Source organism: Cornus florida, unplaced genomic scaffold (assembly GCF_030987335.1).
Source record: "Cornus florida cultivar Cherokee Brave unplaced genomic scaffold, ASM3098733v1 CherokeeBrave_3.0.0_Hap2_Chr01, whole genome shotgun sequence".
Lineage (NCBI taxonomy): Eukaryota > Viridiplantae > Streptophyta > Magnoliopsida > Cornales > Cornaceae > Cornus > Cornus florida.
Genome location: NW_026775571.1, coordinates 46,605,575 through 46,621,589, shown reverse-complemented (window position 1 = coordinate 46,621,589; position 16,015 = coordinate 46,605,575). Strand labels below are relative to the sequence as shown.

Here is a 16,015-nt window from a genome sequence, read left to right as displayed (position 1 = left end):
ATACAACCAAAAAACAAATCTGCGATTACGGTTTTGTAATTCTGTATCAACAACCAAACCTGTCCGTTTCTTGAAGGGGGGGGTTTTGTAGGGTTTCATTTTCTTCCAGCAAAGCCCCTCTCAAAAATAGAGAGACATAATATATAGCGAGAGAAAAAGAAAATGGGTTCTCTGAGAAATGAAGCAGAGATGGGTCGACACAGAGACGAAGAAGAAGAGCCTATTTTGTCGAAGAAATCTCAGAGATTATGCATGTTTCCTGTCACATATCCGCAAGTCTGGGAGATGTATAAGAAGGCCGAAGCGAGCTTTTGGACAGGTAATCTATACCTATCATATCTTCTGTTTGTACATACATATATATATATATATATATTTATATATATTGTTTACGTATTCTTGATTGCTGAAAATTTCTTGGAGTCTTTGCCCAAAATTGGATATTTTCACCATATCTACGACTATTTTGAATTGGGTATCGTTTGGTCATGTTGGGGTTGCAAGTAAGGATGTGGGCAATGAGGGTTTGAGTCAGAGAGCAGTTAGTTTATGCAGATAATTAATGTCAAATGTTAAGTCTGTATTGAGTCTGTCTCTTCCAGTATCCGGAATTGGTAATTCAAATGTTAATTAATTGATGTTTGTTCAAACTTTTGCTGATTTATATGATTGTTGTGCTCATTTCATAGTGATGGGTTACTTTTGAAAATTCTGTTACACTGTCAATTTTTCAGTTGCTTCTACGGATGCATTTTTCAAACTGATGTGGGCTATCAGTGGTTTTTTTGTAGTGGAATTAGATATGGGTTTCTTTTTTCTATTTCTTCTTTTTTTCGTTTTTCTTTCTTTCTTTCTTTCTTTTTGCTTTTCTTTTTCTTTTTCTTTTTCTTTTTCCTTCAAAAATCAAGCTAGTTTAGAGTTGTTGACACTGTTTGATTGTGCCTATAGTAAGTTCTTTTTGTGCCCTGACTGGGGTCAAGAGAACTATTCCTCTCTGCTACAAACCCCTGAAGCTCTGAAGCAGGTAATCGCCAGATGTGAAATCTGTAGCACTTTTTGTTGGGTTTTTTGTTTTTTTAATGAAAAGTGAAAGTAAAAAAAGCATATTTTTCTGGTTCTTTGTTGCATAAGGTATCAATTGGTTGGCCGTTAGTGTAAATATATGAGGTGATACAAAGAAAGAAGGAAGGAGTGCTTCTGTCCTGCTATATCATGGACTGTGTGAGTTACAGCGAGATGTATACAGTATATCAGAAAGGATTTGGTATGAAATAGTGCATGAATAAGCAATTTCCAGCACTTTTGGCACTTTCGAATAGAATTAGCTATCTAAATTCTATAAAATAGCAACTTATCAAAAAAAAAAAAAATCTATAAAATAGCATGGCAGTCACAGTTGCACCTTTACTGAAGTATTAAGTCATTTGGTTATGTGTTTCATTCCGATTGTGATTATTACTTGAAACCAGGGTTGAATGAGTTAAACTCCTAAACTAGGTAAGATTTTGTGAGGTATAACGAAGTTGCCTTTAACTTCAGGTGGGAGAAGAACAAATTAAGGGAGAGTGTAGTAGGAGAGAAACTGTGTTGAACCTCATTAGTCTCAAAACATTGTTGACGGCAAATTGGCAGCATTAATGTACAATTTGGCATTTATGAAAGTCTTGATCAGTCGTGCTGTCTCCACAACTTTTAAGTGCAAAACCCTACAGCTGTAAAGCGCTTGTGGGGAAACAACTGTCCTAGGAACATTGTGAAAATATCCTCGTCCTTAAGCATGCTGAAGGAGGTTGCATGCGTTTGATGAATGGAATGCATCAATTCTCAAGAAAGCACTAAATCCAATCACCAGGCAGAAGACCCTTAAATCATTGTCATGAGTCGGCAGTGATATTGTTAGATTCTGCCATCAACAAGCACCATACTAATGTTGAGACATTAAACTAAGCTTTTAGAAATGCGCATTTGGGACATCCTAGTGTGTTTCACACAGTTGCTCAGAGAACATCCACATTTATACGATCTCAAAGATGTTATGTATTGGTCGTTTGCATAGAAATCCTCCATTGGAGGTTAAGCAGGCTTAATGCATTTAACCCCTAAATTATCATGCTGAAATGATATTTTCTTAAAGCTAGGAAAGCATGTGGGTAGCTTTACGGAGAAAAGCGCGGGAGTACCAGGAATGGGGGGAAGATAGATGATTGTGTCAGCAATGGTTTTTCCACCAAGTTTTAATGTGGCAGAAGTTGTTTTGTTTGAATGGTATTTATGGCAATGAAATACCATCAGGAGATGATGATTGTAATAATGCTGTTGGTTGAGAAAGCAAAAAATTCTCCATTGCTTTTTTGTATTTTGATTTTAAATGAGACATTCAAGGATATTAGGAAATATTATGACATCCTAACATATTGAACTTCTTCATGTTTGTAATCAAGTTCAATCTACCCAGTGATCCTGGTTTTGTTTTACTTTATATGTTTCTCCGATTTTCCTCTTCACAGTTATTTTTTTATACATTTGTTGGCAATAATTATGCTAATATTATGTTATCGGGCTCTCAGCTGAGGAGGTTGATCTCTCCCAGGACGTGCAGCAGTGGAACGCTTTGTCAGACTCGGAGAAACATTTTATAAGTCATGTACTTGCATTTTTTGCTGCATCTGATGGGATTGTTTTGGAGAATTTGGCTGCACGGTTTTTAAATGATGTACAAATTCCAGAGGTAAATTTCTATACAAAGAATGTGGTTTCATTTTATTTTATTTTTTTATTTATTTTTTTTATTATATATATTGATGCTTGATTTCACCGTTGGTGATGTATTCTTCATCTGCTTCATATCTCTTTTGCAATTTAGTGCATCAAACATTATAAGATTAGATCTCTACAATTTACAATAAGTGGAATTTATCATTTCATATCAATAATGGCCAACCTTTATTCTTGGAAAAAGTATAACTCCGTACCACTTTCCTTTTCCTAGAAAGAGAAATTTATCATTCAGAGATATTGTTAAGGATTTTTTGTCATTATGGATGTTAGTTCTCTTTTCTTATAGATGTAGGTTCATTTGTAGAGCATGACTTGCAGTGAGAGTATATTCCAAAATAGAAAAGATTTTAGGAGATCAAAGTAAAGGGAATAAAGGGAGGAAGATAAGGCAAGATGGGGGAAGCTATTAGTTGAACAAAAGGGTCATTACCCGGTGTGGCACTCAAGGGTGCTGAGAGGGGTGGACTGCATATTTACACAAATTGACTCCTCTCAAAATTCAAACTCACGTTCTCATGCTTGACAGCCCTAGCATTTTGCTTGCCAGTGGAAATTAGATTTATCTGAAGTTTTATAAAATTTATGTTGGTGAAGTGCTATTTGCCAGTGGCAGTTAAACTATGATGACTGGATGAGGCCTCCATTTTAATGCGTCTGTATCTTAGAGATGCAACACATAACATTTCTCAGATGTCCATGTCTTTCACATTCTATCTTTCTAGCTCATTGAGGATGTCTTTTTAAATGTTGGCCCCACTTTACTATCCCTGAAACTAACACCAATCCTTCTTATTATTTTCAGGCGCGGGCATTTTATGGCTTCCAAATTGCAATGGAGAATATACATTCTGGTATTACTTTATAAGCGATATTGTGGTAAATTACTGTATGATACACTCTTGGCTCACCTGATTGTGGATATTTTTTCCTCCAATTCTTAGAGATGTACAGCTTGCTTCTGGAGACTTACATCAAGGACTCACAGGAGAAACACAGATTATTCAATGCAATTGATAACATTCCTTGTGTTGCTGAAAAGGCCAAGTGGGCTTTAGATTGGATTCAAAGGTGTTAACACATTCTTATATAGCACTTTAATCACTTCTATATGTAATTCTGTCCCAAATAAAAAATAAAATAAAAATAGCCTATATGAATTTAAATTATTCATTGGAGTAATGCTTGACTTCCTAGAATTGATAGAAAAAACATTAATGAATGTTGTGTTCATGTCATATCTGAGTTATAGTGATCTGAAAATTATTGTCATGTTTCAATTGCAATAATTATCTCTTAGTTCATAGCTGCCTATCTCTGTGTTTTTGCCCGCATATGCATAGCTTCCCCCCACACCCACCCCCACCCAACAAATAAAAAAGGAGGATAGAGCCAACAAAATAATTACTACTACTATTTTATTTTTCTGTTTGTTCCAAAGGCATGGAAGCATGTACAAGAAGCATGTGCTGATCAGAAAATAAGATGTCTTAATCTTTATCATTATATTTTTGACATACTCTGGTTTCCATTGCATTTTTATCTCTAGTATATTATGTTTAACCACTACATTACGTGCCTTAAGGATCACTTTGGCTTGTAAGAGAAGATCAGCTAATCGAAATGTAGAACATCCAATTTGAAATTTTTTGATGTGTAAGATTTAGGTATTCTATTGATAATAACTATATGCTATTTCTAAATAATTGAAGTGGCTTCCTGAAAAATTGGCACATCACCTGCCAATGGTTTGGCTGAATATAGCAGCCTTAGTCATCTCATATTATGCAAAATTTTCAAAATGTAACTTACTCTTGAAACAATATGCACAACTATTTTCCTTTTCCTGTTTTACATGTATAGCCGTTTGGATTTAACTCTGTTCAGCTTATATAATTGTTCTGTTCTAGCTGCACTTAGTTTAGCTGCACTCTTTAGTTTGAGCATAGTATTACAAGTGCGATGAGTTGTTACTTCTCAACAAATCCTCAGCAAGCTAATCTCCATATGCAGCTCCACCTCATTTGCAGAAAGACTTGTTGCCTTTGCATGTGTTGAAGGAATTTTTTTCTCAGGAAGGTATGCTTATATAAATTACAGTTTTCTGTATGTATATCCTCAAGTAAAAATGGTTTTATTTGTCATGCTTGTGTAAAAGGTTCACACATCACATACACAAGTTTTCTTTCTTTCAGTTTCTGTGCCATTTTTTGGCTTAAAAAGAGGGGACTGATGCCAGGCTTGACATTCTCAAATGAGCTTATTTCTAGAGATGAGGGTCTCCACTGTGACTTTGCTTGCCTTCTGTACAGGTGGCTTTACTTCATTACCCTTGTTATGATTTTCATAAATGATGCTTGTCTGGAAATCAAAGTCATATTTTTGTAGGATGCTGCTTGGGGGAGTGGGGGCCTAACTGGAAAGAACTTAATTATTACTTTTTGACAGGTTATTACGGAAGCAACTACAATGGCAACGAGTTCATCACATTGTGCACCAAGCTGTTGAAATTGAGACTCAATTTGTTTGTGAAGCTCTCCCATGTGCCTTGATTGGCATGAACTCAGCACTCATGAGCCAATATATAAAGTTTGTCGCTGACCGCCTTCTGGTATGACAGTTTTTTTATCTTTTAATCCCAAAGGGACCATTTTGGTGGTTCTTGATGAATGTCATAATTTTTCATTTTCAGGTTGAGTTAGGGTGCCAGATGAAGTACAACGTGGAAAATCCCTTCGATTGGATGGAGTTCATTTCCTTGCAGTGAGTATTGATGAAAACATGCGTTAAGATTTTCTGAATCCAGTGCTTGGAGTTGATAAATGTACATTAAGTTATTAAATACTTAAAAGCGGAACATCAAACACAAGTCTTACACCCAAACCATAGACTCCTTGGTCCTGTAAATCTTGTATTCTTGTTTCTAACATCCGTGGGGGGCAAGAAAAAGAAAAAGAACAGAGCATATTGCATCTTTGACCCAACGTGTAGGCTCTCTACTCCTAAGTTAGGACATATGGTTGGTACAATTAATCAACAGCTTTGACTCAATGTTTAGTATCTCTACTCCTAAGTTTTTTTTAGTTGGTACTCACACACACATACCTCCACTGAGGCTTGAACCCTTGACCTCTCTTTGAGAAGTAGGGGCTTGGTACCGCTGGCCATTGGCCCATTGGTTACTCCTCTAAGTTAGGACACATGGTTAGCACAATTAATAAGTACCCACCACAAGATGGTTGCCTCTTAAGACACTTTTTGCCAGACATCATGATGATGATTATAGTCATCTGTTTTGTGGGCTTCCCAGTCAAAGCAGTGGAGTATAATCATATTTTTGATCTTATCGTCATATTATCCTAAAATTATATGACAACTCGGATTTATCAAAATAGGTTCCCGACCCATTGCCAATTGCCAAACTGTGCATAATGATGTTCTCTGTAAATATTGAAATTATGTATTTTCCATCAATTATGTTGAAACAAAAATGAAAACTATTTTCTTCCCATTAGAAAAGAAATGAGAACTAATTTCTACTAGTTAATAATACAAAAAGTTTATAGGGGGAACATGCAGGATGTATAGTCAATTGAAGTATTGGTAAATTAGATTGTGGGATTTCAGGACATTCTTCTTCTTTCTTTTCTTTTGTTTTTCTTTCTTCTTTTTTTTTTAATTTTTAAATTTTATTTTTCAATTGTTTCACACCAAAATTTACAAATAAATTTAATTTTGTCTTTTGACTTATCCAGTTTTGATTTTTTTATTTCCGAGCTGAAGTATTTCTGGCTTGTGTTTAAGCACTCCAGTTATGATAATAAAGCAGGCTTGAATTATGTTTAATCTCATTTATATGTTCTTCTGGGTAAGGAACTTAATGTTTTCATCTAATTTGTTTGTTTTATTGAGCAGAGGAAAAGCTAACTTCTTTGAGAGAAGGGTGGGTGATTATCAGAAAGCTTCTGTCATGTCGTGCATACAAGATGGTGAGAAAAATTTTGTCTTCAAACTGGACGAGGACTTCTAATCATCAAATTCGTTTTGGTTTCACGGCACACAAATTTTGCTGCTATAATTTTGTTTAGAGTAAACAACATTTACTCGATCCAAAAGCATCAGTTCATTGTCTCAGGTGTCAGTCCCCCCGAAAAAAAACTTAAATTGTCTAATTCAGAAGTTTATTATATATTAATATTGGCCGTCCATGTATATTCTATACACTTTCTTTGGATGTACCATTGTTTCTTTTCTGTGGCTTTTAGTGTTTGTCTTGTAATTGGAAAGGCATTTTTACCACTTGAGGTGCGATGAATCTATCATATTTACTTTTCACTTCACATCCACTTTTGTTGCTTTTATGATTTTATCCAACCCATAATTATTCTTTGTTGATAAAATATTGATATGGGCAGTAGAGTTTTTGTTTCATATTGCTAACTTGTGCTGTGTGCTTGAAGGTGACTCATGTTGCCCCAACACCATCTTGCAATTAAAACAATTCTGATATTCCTCTGAATTTTGAAGTTTTTTTTTTTTGTTTTTTTTTGGGTCATTAATTGAGATTGCTTCTTACACCAGGTGTAACAACAATAAATGTTGGCTGTATCTTTAGTTTTTCCTCCCAGCTTTGTGCTAAGGCGGGCGGGGAACTGGACAACCCCATGAATCTGTCAAGATTCTTTCACTTGAAAGTTTGGCAGGGGGGAAAGGGTCAATATAAAATGCTGAATGCATGTGAAATTGGACTCTCCATGTTCACGAAAAACTGTACTTCTTGATGTCAGTGAAGCAGATTTTTTTTTTTTTTTGTGTGTGTGTGTGTGTTGGCGGTTAATTTATGCACATTTTTTTTTTCTTTCTTAAATTTATCGGATGACCTGTCATAAGCTTTTGTTGTCAATACAGTTCTGTTTGGGTTATGAGAAAACAGGGTTTGAAATGGTCTTATTACTCTACGCTCCATCAATTTTGGAGATGTCATTGTGTTTAGCCTTAGATTATATTATTCATTTATTTTTTTTTTATTTTTTTATTATTATTTTTTTTTTCTCTTCCTCTTTAAGGGTAAATCCTTTATGGAGGTAAAGATCAATTCTTTGCCATGACTTCCTTTTTAAGGGTATAACCCTTTTGGGTAAAGATCAATTATTTGCCATGACTTCCTCCTTAAGGGTATGCCTTTTTGGGATAAAGATCAATTCTTTGGCATGACCAAAATGCAATTGGATGGGTAAATCTTTTTACCTACTCAAGGACAGAACCTTTTGTTTATTTGGTATGGATGGTAGTATTGTCTGTTGAATGGTACCTTTATAAAGTTGTATAGGCATGGTCAAGTGTGCTATACACGTTGATTATGCCAAGCATGTTAGTTTGTTAGTGGTATTGGTAGGACCTGAGGTGTAATTCTTAATGGTCCTTATGGTACAAAACATGAAAAATTGGATTGAATGAATGGGTTCTTGCGAAGGAAAGGGAGCTTTTTTTTTGTTCTCTCTCGTGTTGTTTTAGTTGGGTAGAAAGAAAATCGAGGGAGGGAATGATTTATGAATGAATAGCGATAGGTAACACGAAAATTTATCGAATCTGAATTGGCCAAGTCATGTCAGAATTAAGAGTAATGATAGGCAACGCTTCCCGAATCTGATTTGGCTAAGCCACGTCAAAATTAAAAAAGAAAGAATCCCTTCTTACATAGTATAAATGAAAAGAAAAAAACAAAGGAAAGAATGGGGAAAAAAAGAAAAGAAAAAAACATGGTGTTTTCTCTTTCCCCCCACAAACACGAAACTAAAAACTCTCCAAAATTAGATATATACAACATTTCTCTTTAAGCGTCACCTTTTGTAAAATTACTCTCGACCCCTACTTTTTTTCTAAAAGACAAATACATTTTTGCTACGTTTGCCCGGTGTGCAGGAATGGAATAGAATAAAATGTCCATTCCAACCATTCCTTTGTTTGGTACACAATTTAAAGTGAAAATGAGTCGAATGACCATTCCATTGGAATTAAAATTCATTCCATAACTATACTTATGGAATGACCATTTCATTCCCAAGTAATTTTTTTTTACAAAAATCAACTTCTCAAAAGACCTTTATGTTCCAAGTCCAAAAACCACTACCTTCCACCACAACCATCTCCGCCTTCCACCACCACTACCGCCACCAACTTTCACTATCGCCCATCGCTTTCCACCACCACCACGTACTGCCACTGCCTTTCACCCCCGCTACCACCACCACCTTCCACCACTACCACCGTCATTGCCTTTCACCACTGCCACCACTTTCCACCACCATCGATACTGTCTTCCACCACCACCATTGCTATCGCCTTTCACCACCGCCACCACTTTCCACCCCCACCACTTTTCACTATAGCCACCGTCTTTTCACCACCACTGCTACCACCGCCACCGCCTTCCATCGTCATTGCCTTCCACCGCCACCGCCGCCTTACACCACTACCTTACACCATCACCTTTCATCACCACCACTGCCTTTCCCCACCGCCATCACCTTCCACCACCTTCCCCCACTACCGCCGCCGCCTTCCACCACAGCTATCGCTGCCTTCCACCACCACCGCTGTCGTTGCCTTCCACCACCACAACTGCCACCGCCACCACCTTCCACCACCACCATCGTCACCACTTTCCACCACTGCCACCTCCACTACCTTCCACCACCACCACAGTCACTTGCATTGGCTTCCACCACCGCCACTTACACCACTATCTCCTTCCACCACCATAACCACACTACTGTCACCGCCTTCCAGCAACACTACTGCCGCCTTCCACCGCCACTGTCGTCACTGCTTTCCACCATTGTCACCACTACCGCCTTCCAACACCACCACCTACACCACTACCGCTTTCCTCCTCCACCACCGCCACTACCACCATTTATTTTTTTAAATTATTAGAGAATGTTATTTTGTTAATTTTATCTATTTGTTACTAAGAGTGATATTTTAGAGAATTCAATTTAAAATTTATTCCATTCTAAATTTTAAATTGGTCAAACCAAACACTAAAATGGTTATTATCATTTCATATTTACAAACCAAACAATAGAATGAGAATGACCATCCCATTTCATTCCCACTTGCATTCCATTATATTCCATTTATGCACACCAAACGCAACATTTGTAGAACTTTAACCGAATGAATAAATTATAGATTAAAAATTTCTTAAAAAATTTAAAACAAAAAATATTTGGTTTATACATTGTAAATTTAAAACAAAAAATATTTGATAATATTGTATTTGTATAATTATATGAATTTTTACTTTGTAAATTTAAATTTATGGAACATGGAACAATTAATTTTCAGTTTGTGATTATTTTCTTTTGCTCTCTCTATTCAATTTTGGAAAGTTTTTAGCTTTCTGTTCGTGAGGGGAAATGAGAAAGCACCATTTTTTTTTTCTTTCCTTTTTTATTTATACCATTTAAGAAATGACTCTTTCTTTTTTAATTCTGAAGTAATGATAGGCAATGGAAAAGAAAAACCAAAACAATAATCAAAGAATGGTCAGCTAATAGTGGAGTTGGGTGTTCTGTTTCTTAGCTTAACACATAGAATGTGAGTGAAGAACAGTGAGTGTTAGCTTAGACAAACAGTTTGGTTTGAGGGTGTTCACAAAAAAAAAAAAAAAAAAAAAAAACACATTCTTCATTGAACTTTTTCATATTTCAAAAAATTACCACAATTTAATGATTAAATACAAAAAGCTCATGAATTTTATCCCAAGGAACTCTATTATAAATAAGACACATTTAGTGACTTTTTATCATGATAATTCTCCTGATAGCATGATAGAGGATCAATTTTCTATTAACTCAATAAATTATTAATAATAAATTAATAATGATGTTTGCTTGCCTTGGCCGTCTCAGAGGTGGTATGGTACCATCTTTGAGAGGGACCTTAAATATATCTTTATCCATTTGGTGGATAAATAGAAAAATGTTGCTCATATGTCTTGACTTTCAAACAATGCTGGTAATCATTATAACATATACAACACCATAGATAAACTAAGAGAACCAACCATAAAATTATCCATGCTCTCATTTCTTAACCCTCCCTTACCATTATACAACCTTCAAATCTTACCAACTTATGCAACTTCTCATGTGGGCAGTTGCCATGCCCCTCACGTTGATAACCAAACATTTCACCTAATTGACTTCCCCACACACACACACACACACACACACACATATATATATATATGTATATTTCCTTCTTTTTCACCAACATGAAGCATTTCATTCAACAGAATAAGAAATACAATAAGGGAGTAGAGCATCCAACAACCACTGAGGTCAGATGCTCTACTCAACATTACCACACTCAGTTACAAGAGTTTTCTTGCTCAACAAGTGAGCTATCACGAAACTCTACATGATAATATAAAAGGTCGCAAGCGATAAACAGCCCTATGATATTCAAATAGGGTATATAACCCCTTATAGTTTCTTAAAAGTATTTAATCTTTATTTTTGGTGCGAACGAGAACCTGTGGTCTGTGAAGCGATAAAAAGACTAAAGTGCCCTTATGTATTTCAAAGAAGAAAAAAAAAAAGGTGAAAGACAAAATAAATGTAAAATGATCAAAATATGACAACCAAAAATGACATCATGTGGTTATATGTAAAATGGTATAAGGGTATTTTGGGGAGACCATATGGGCAGTTTAGGAAATTTGTTACTTTATATAGTCATGTGCAACAATTTAAATGTGATTTTTTGACATATTATATGAATTAAGTTTCTATTTGCTTCTTCTTTTTTTAAACTTAACGGACTTATATACTCAAAATAAATGTTAAGGGTATTATTTACTCAAATTTTAAATATTAGAGATGTTTTTCTCTCTTTACCCTTGTATATGATAACAAAATACATGAATATATGGACAACCAAAGAAAAACTATGAGTCCAGACTTACGATTTTATTTCAAATAAGACAATGTAAAATAAATAAAATTGTGAGAGCATGCTATATGAGTGTTTGGATCTGAGGATAATGATGGTCCCATTATCTCATTATCAAATGAATATGAGTCCTGACTCTCTCTGAGTTATCCCTCCTCTAGTGCTTACCTACCAAGATATCATGATGTACATTCTAAAGGTACAGGGAATAAAGTTGGCCTATGGGGTAAGTGGAGAAAAAGAGTAGCTTTTCCATACCTAAAGCAATGTCTTCACCACCATAACCAACCTCTGATGGGGATATCTGGCCCCCTCTCCCTCTCGGTCATCATCTCTTACCTACCCCTAACCACTATAGGTTTTCTAGTACTTGATTTATTATTAAAAGCCATAAAATAAATGCCATAAAATAAATGCCATAAAATAATATATAGAAGGACAGTGGGGTGAACCCAATATAACTATTTTATTATGTTTTTCTATATCCAATGTGAAATATGAAGCCCTAGCCTGTGGGCCTGCGATAGACCATGGCCTTTTTTATGGGAAAGGTGGGCCATTGCCTTAAAATGCACTTGATGCAGTTGAATCCTTGCATTTAGAATTGACAAAGTCATGGTATTTGGTGACCAGAAAAGAACATTTTCCGATTGAGTGAAATTACAACTCTACCCTTAATTTAAGCAACTTCCAATAAAAAAGGTGATAGAATCCACTTATCTCTCACGACTGTGTCAATTTTCTACTTAGACTCCATCTAAATTTCATAATCACATCTACTTCCCCTGAAGTTGTAGTTTATGTCATAGACCTCACAATACACGCAATATTTAAGTCAGAAATTCGATTCGAAAGCGAGACTTCAAATACTTATATTCTGAATCTCTACCAACGCTGATATTAATCGTAAAAATTGGATAGAAGGTCAATTTTGTCGTTATAATACTTGAAATGAAAGCAAATGTTTTATGGACAAAACGATAAAATAGCATACTACGATTAATACCGTTATTAAGTTGGATATAATACCGTTATTAAGTTAGACGGCTGTCACTGACAAAAAACATAAAAACCAAGAGGAATTCTACGTGGGATATTGACAAATCTCTAAAAAATAAGCCTAATTTACCAAAATTATATATATATATATATATATATATATATATATATATATATATAATGTTTCAATAGGACAGCATGTCAACATACACATGCAAAACCCTAATTATTATCGAATAATCATATTAAAGTGTTGTTGTTCAGTCACCAATAAGTTTAAGCAAACTGTCTAAAGACACTAAAGTTATACTATTATTCGAGTCTCTGTAATGCCCCTCAATCTGTTTGACTTTCATAAATTATACCATTCACATTTAAAAGTTCTAAAGATCGCAACCCAAAAAAAAATAAAAATTGTCCACTTGTCCTCTGTAAGAAAAAAATAAAAATTATCCACTGGTCCTCGGTAAGAAAGGATTATAAGGTTTAAATATGAGGATTTAAGCAGGAGCAATTGCATAATTATTAATGGATGATCTATTGTTTGTTCTCTTGGGGAAAGTGAACCTTACATATCTTAATTTAATTTAATTAATTAATTAATTAAATTTTTTTTTGGGCTTTGAGAAGTCACATTTGGATGTGTTACCTAACTTGCTGATAAATATGTAATTAATTATAGAGAGGCGATCTGTGACTCCTAAATAATTTTCAATATCATAAATCTATGTCATATGGTATCTATTATTTATTATAAAACATGCAGAACATAAGTGGGTTTTATTTTTTTTAAGGCAAATAGCGCCTTCACAACTACTCTATATGACAAGATATTGTTTTCATGGTTACAGAGGTTGGCGTAGATTGGTGTCAGTGTACAAAATACAAATGTCTAAGTGCTATATAAAATGACATGACAATTTTGCCCTTCAGCTTTATAAACTATGGGCAATAATACTTATAAGTTTAAAGAATGCCTATTAGGAATCTAAATTCACATAACTCATCATGGCCAATTGTCCCAAATACCCCTCACTACCATTTATTTTGATAAAATTACTAACTAGTCCTATTTTTAAATTTTAATGACAAATAAGCCCTATAATTGAAAAGAAAAATATTTAACTTAAAAATAAAATTTCCAAATAAGCACATATTCTATAATCAACAAACTTTTTCAGTATTATCCTTTCTTACTAATTTACTAAATTACCATTAATGTCTTTCCTCAATAAAAGAAATTTTTCACTCTGCACTTTTAAAATTTATAACTAATATCTATTTAGAAGGAAAAAAAAATACTATTTGCTACTATAATTAATACTCCAAAAACATTTAACAAATTATTTCAAATTCACTTTGCTAATTGTTACTCAAATATTGACTCAAGAAGGGGGTGAATAGAGTTTGTGATAAACAATGGCTAATTTTCCCAATTTAAAAATTATGCAAGACAATGTGCATATCTATTTAAATTATGTAATAACACGATATGACAATATTCAAAGTAAGCAAAGTATAAATGAGACAAGGGAAGAAGGAATCAAACACAAAATGACACGGCGATTTATTGAGGTTTGAAACTCCTATCTCATAGCTCAAGATCTCTTTTGAGACTTTTCTAAATCTACAATGACTTCTCCTTTTGGGTGGAAAGCAAATCTTTACAAAATGCAAACTTACTTCTCCTTCCTTCTTGCTAAGAGAACCACATTCTTTTTTGTCAAACCAATCATTACATTGAAATACAATGAATATATATCTCAAATATAAGATAGCTTAAATTAATGTTCACAAGACTATAGTATTGATGATTCCAAAGCATATTGAATGTTATGAGTGAGAGAGTGAAGAGTGTATTGAATATTCAAATGATAGCTCTTATGGTCTCATAAATATTTAGCTCTTAAGGTCTAATAAATATTTCTCACAACTTGTATCTACTCGTACATAAATGGCCCAGCTATTCATATGGAGAAATCTGGTTGAAAAGAGTTGTTTTGGGAATGCATTAAGTGTATATAGCCGTTTGAATTCAAATCTACCATGAACCAATCGATTGGTTTAAATCACCAGTTGAGTTCTCAAACCAGTCTGCTAATACATTTGTATCAATTGATTGAAAAGCTACAGCAATCAATTCTCAACTCTGGATGGATCAGGCTCCTTAGGTTCAACCAGTCAGTTTGTTGAACTTAGACATTAAATTAAGAGTCATGATACTCAGGCAGAAAAATTAGACCGATTTGTTTGTTAGGCAAATTTCCGTGGCACAAAAAGACAAATTCATATGGTAATCAAATGGTCCCATTAGTATGTCCATTAAATTTTCAAAGACAAAATTACCCTTATATTGCCTTCTCAAATTCATCCTCTTTTTTGTAGAAATCATCATTTCAAAACTATAATTAAAAATCCCTTAAATTCCTTTTATAAAATTTATTAGAACACTATTGCTTTCTAGATAAATGTATAATAATATATAAATTTCTAAAAAGAAATCATCAGAATATGTATATGTATATTTATAGATTCGGAAACATACTGCAATTCAATCCCCATAATTTTGTTTTTAAAATTTTATCAAAACACTCTCCCTCTCCTCTATATATATTTGTGTATAAGAATATGAAATTTTTCTCAAAACATAAAAAATTACATAAAATTAAATAACAAGTTTTTGAAAATTTTCATCATAACTCCAAAAAAAGAAGGAAAAAAAAAAAAAAAAAAGAAGAAGAAAAGAAAAGTGGTGCGTGTCTGTATACAGAGCTATTGGGTATGATCATCACTCTTTCGCACGAAACCAACATCAAACCAGTGGTCTCTCAGGACGACAACGCCAGAGATAAATGGGAAAGAAAACCCTCCTCACTGAGTAGCGTAAAGTGATATATTTGTGTATCTTGGTTATGATCGAGAATCAATGATGGCAATAGAGAAAAGGATAAAAGAAGAAAATAAAAAATGGATAGAGATGATAGATGAGAGATATTACTGGTAATTAAGATTCTTTTCTAATTAGGAAAGGATAATTTTATTTTTCTAAGTGTAATATAACTATAGTGACTCATCACCATCAACTTGAGTTTTGGGTCCAAGTATTCGGTGCAAGTATTATTTTTCTAAATTTAAACACTTTAAAAGGTGTATTGAGCCTTGGAAATGATTTAGATCTTTGTATGTATCTCAGTGATGTTCAAGCCCTAGGGTTTAAGAATCAATTATGACGTTTGAATGCATATGCATGCATGATCGTATGAAAATTAATGATAATCAT

General features: G+C 34.2%; 1 protein-coding gene across 1 annotated transcript; it reads left to right on the top strand.

Moving 5' to 3' along the window:
* Positions 1-7,115, top strand: LOC132295871 (ribonucleoside-diphosphate reductase small chain A). The gene is made up of 9 exons (XM_059794139.1): positions 1-319; positions 2,568-2,728; positions 3,581-3,629; positions 3,720-3,846; positions 4,789-4,854; positions 4,971-5,087; positions 5,224-5,386; positions 5,468-5,538; positions 6,691-7,115. Exons 1-9 carry the CDS (start codon positions 163-165, stop codon positions 6,803-6,805), a joined length of 1,026 nt encoding a protein of 341 aa, XP_059650122.1. The 5' UTR covers positions 1-162; the 3' UTR covers positions 6,806-7,115.
* The last annotated feature ends 8,900 nt before the right edge of the window (positions 7,116-16,015 follow it).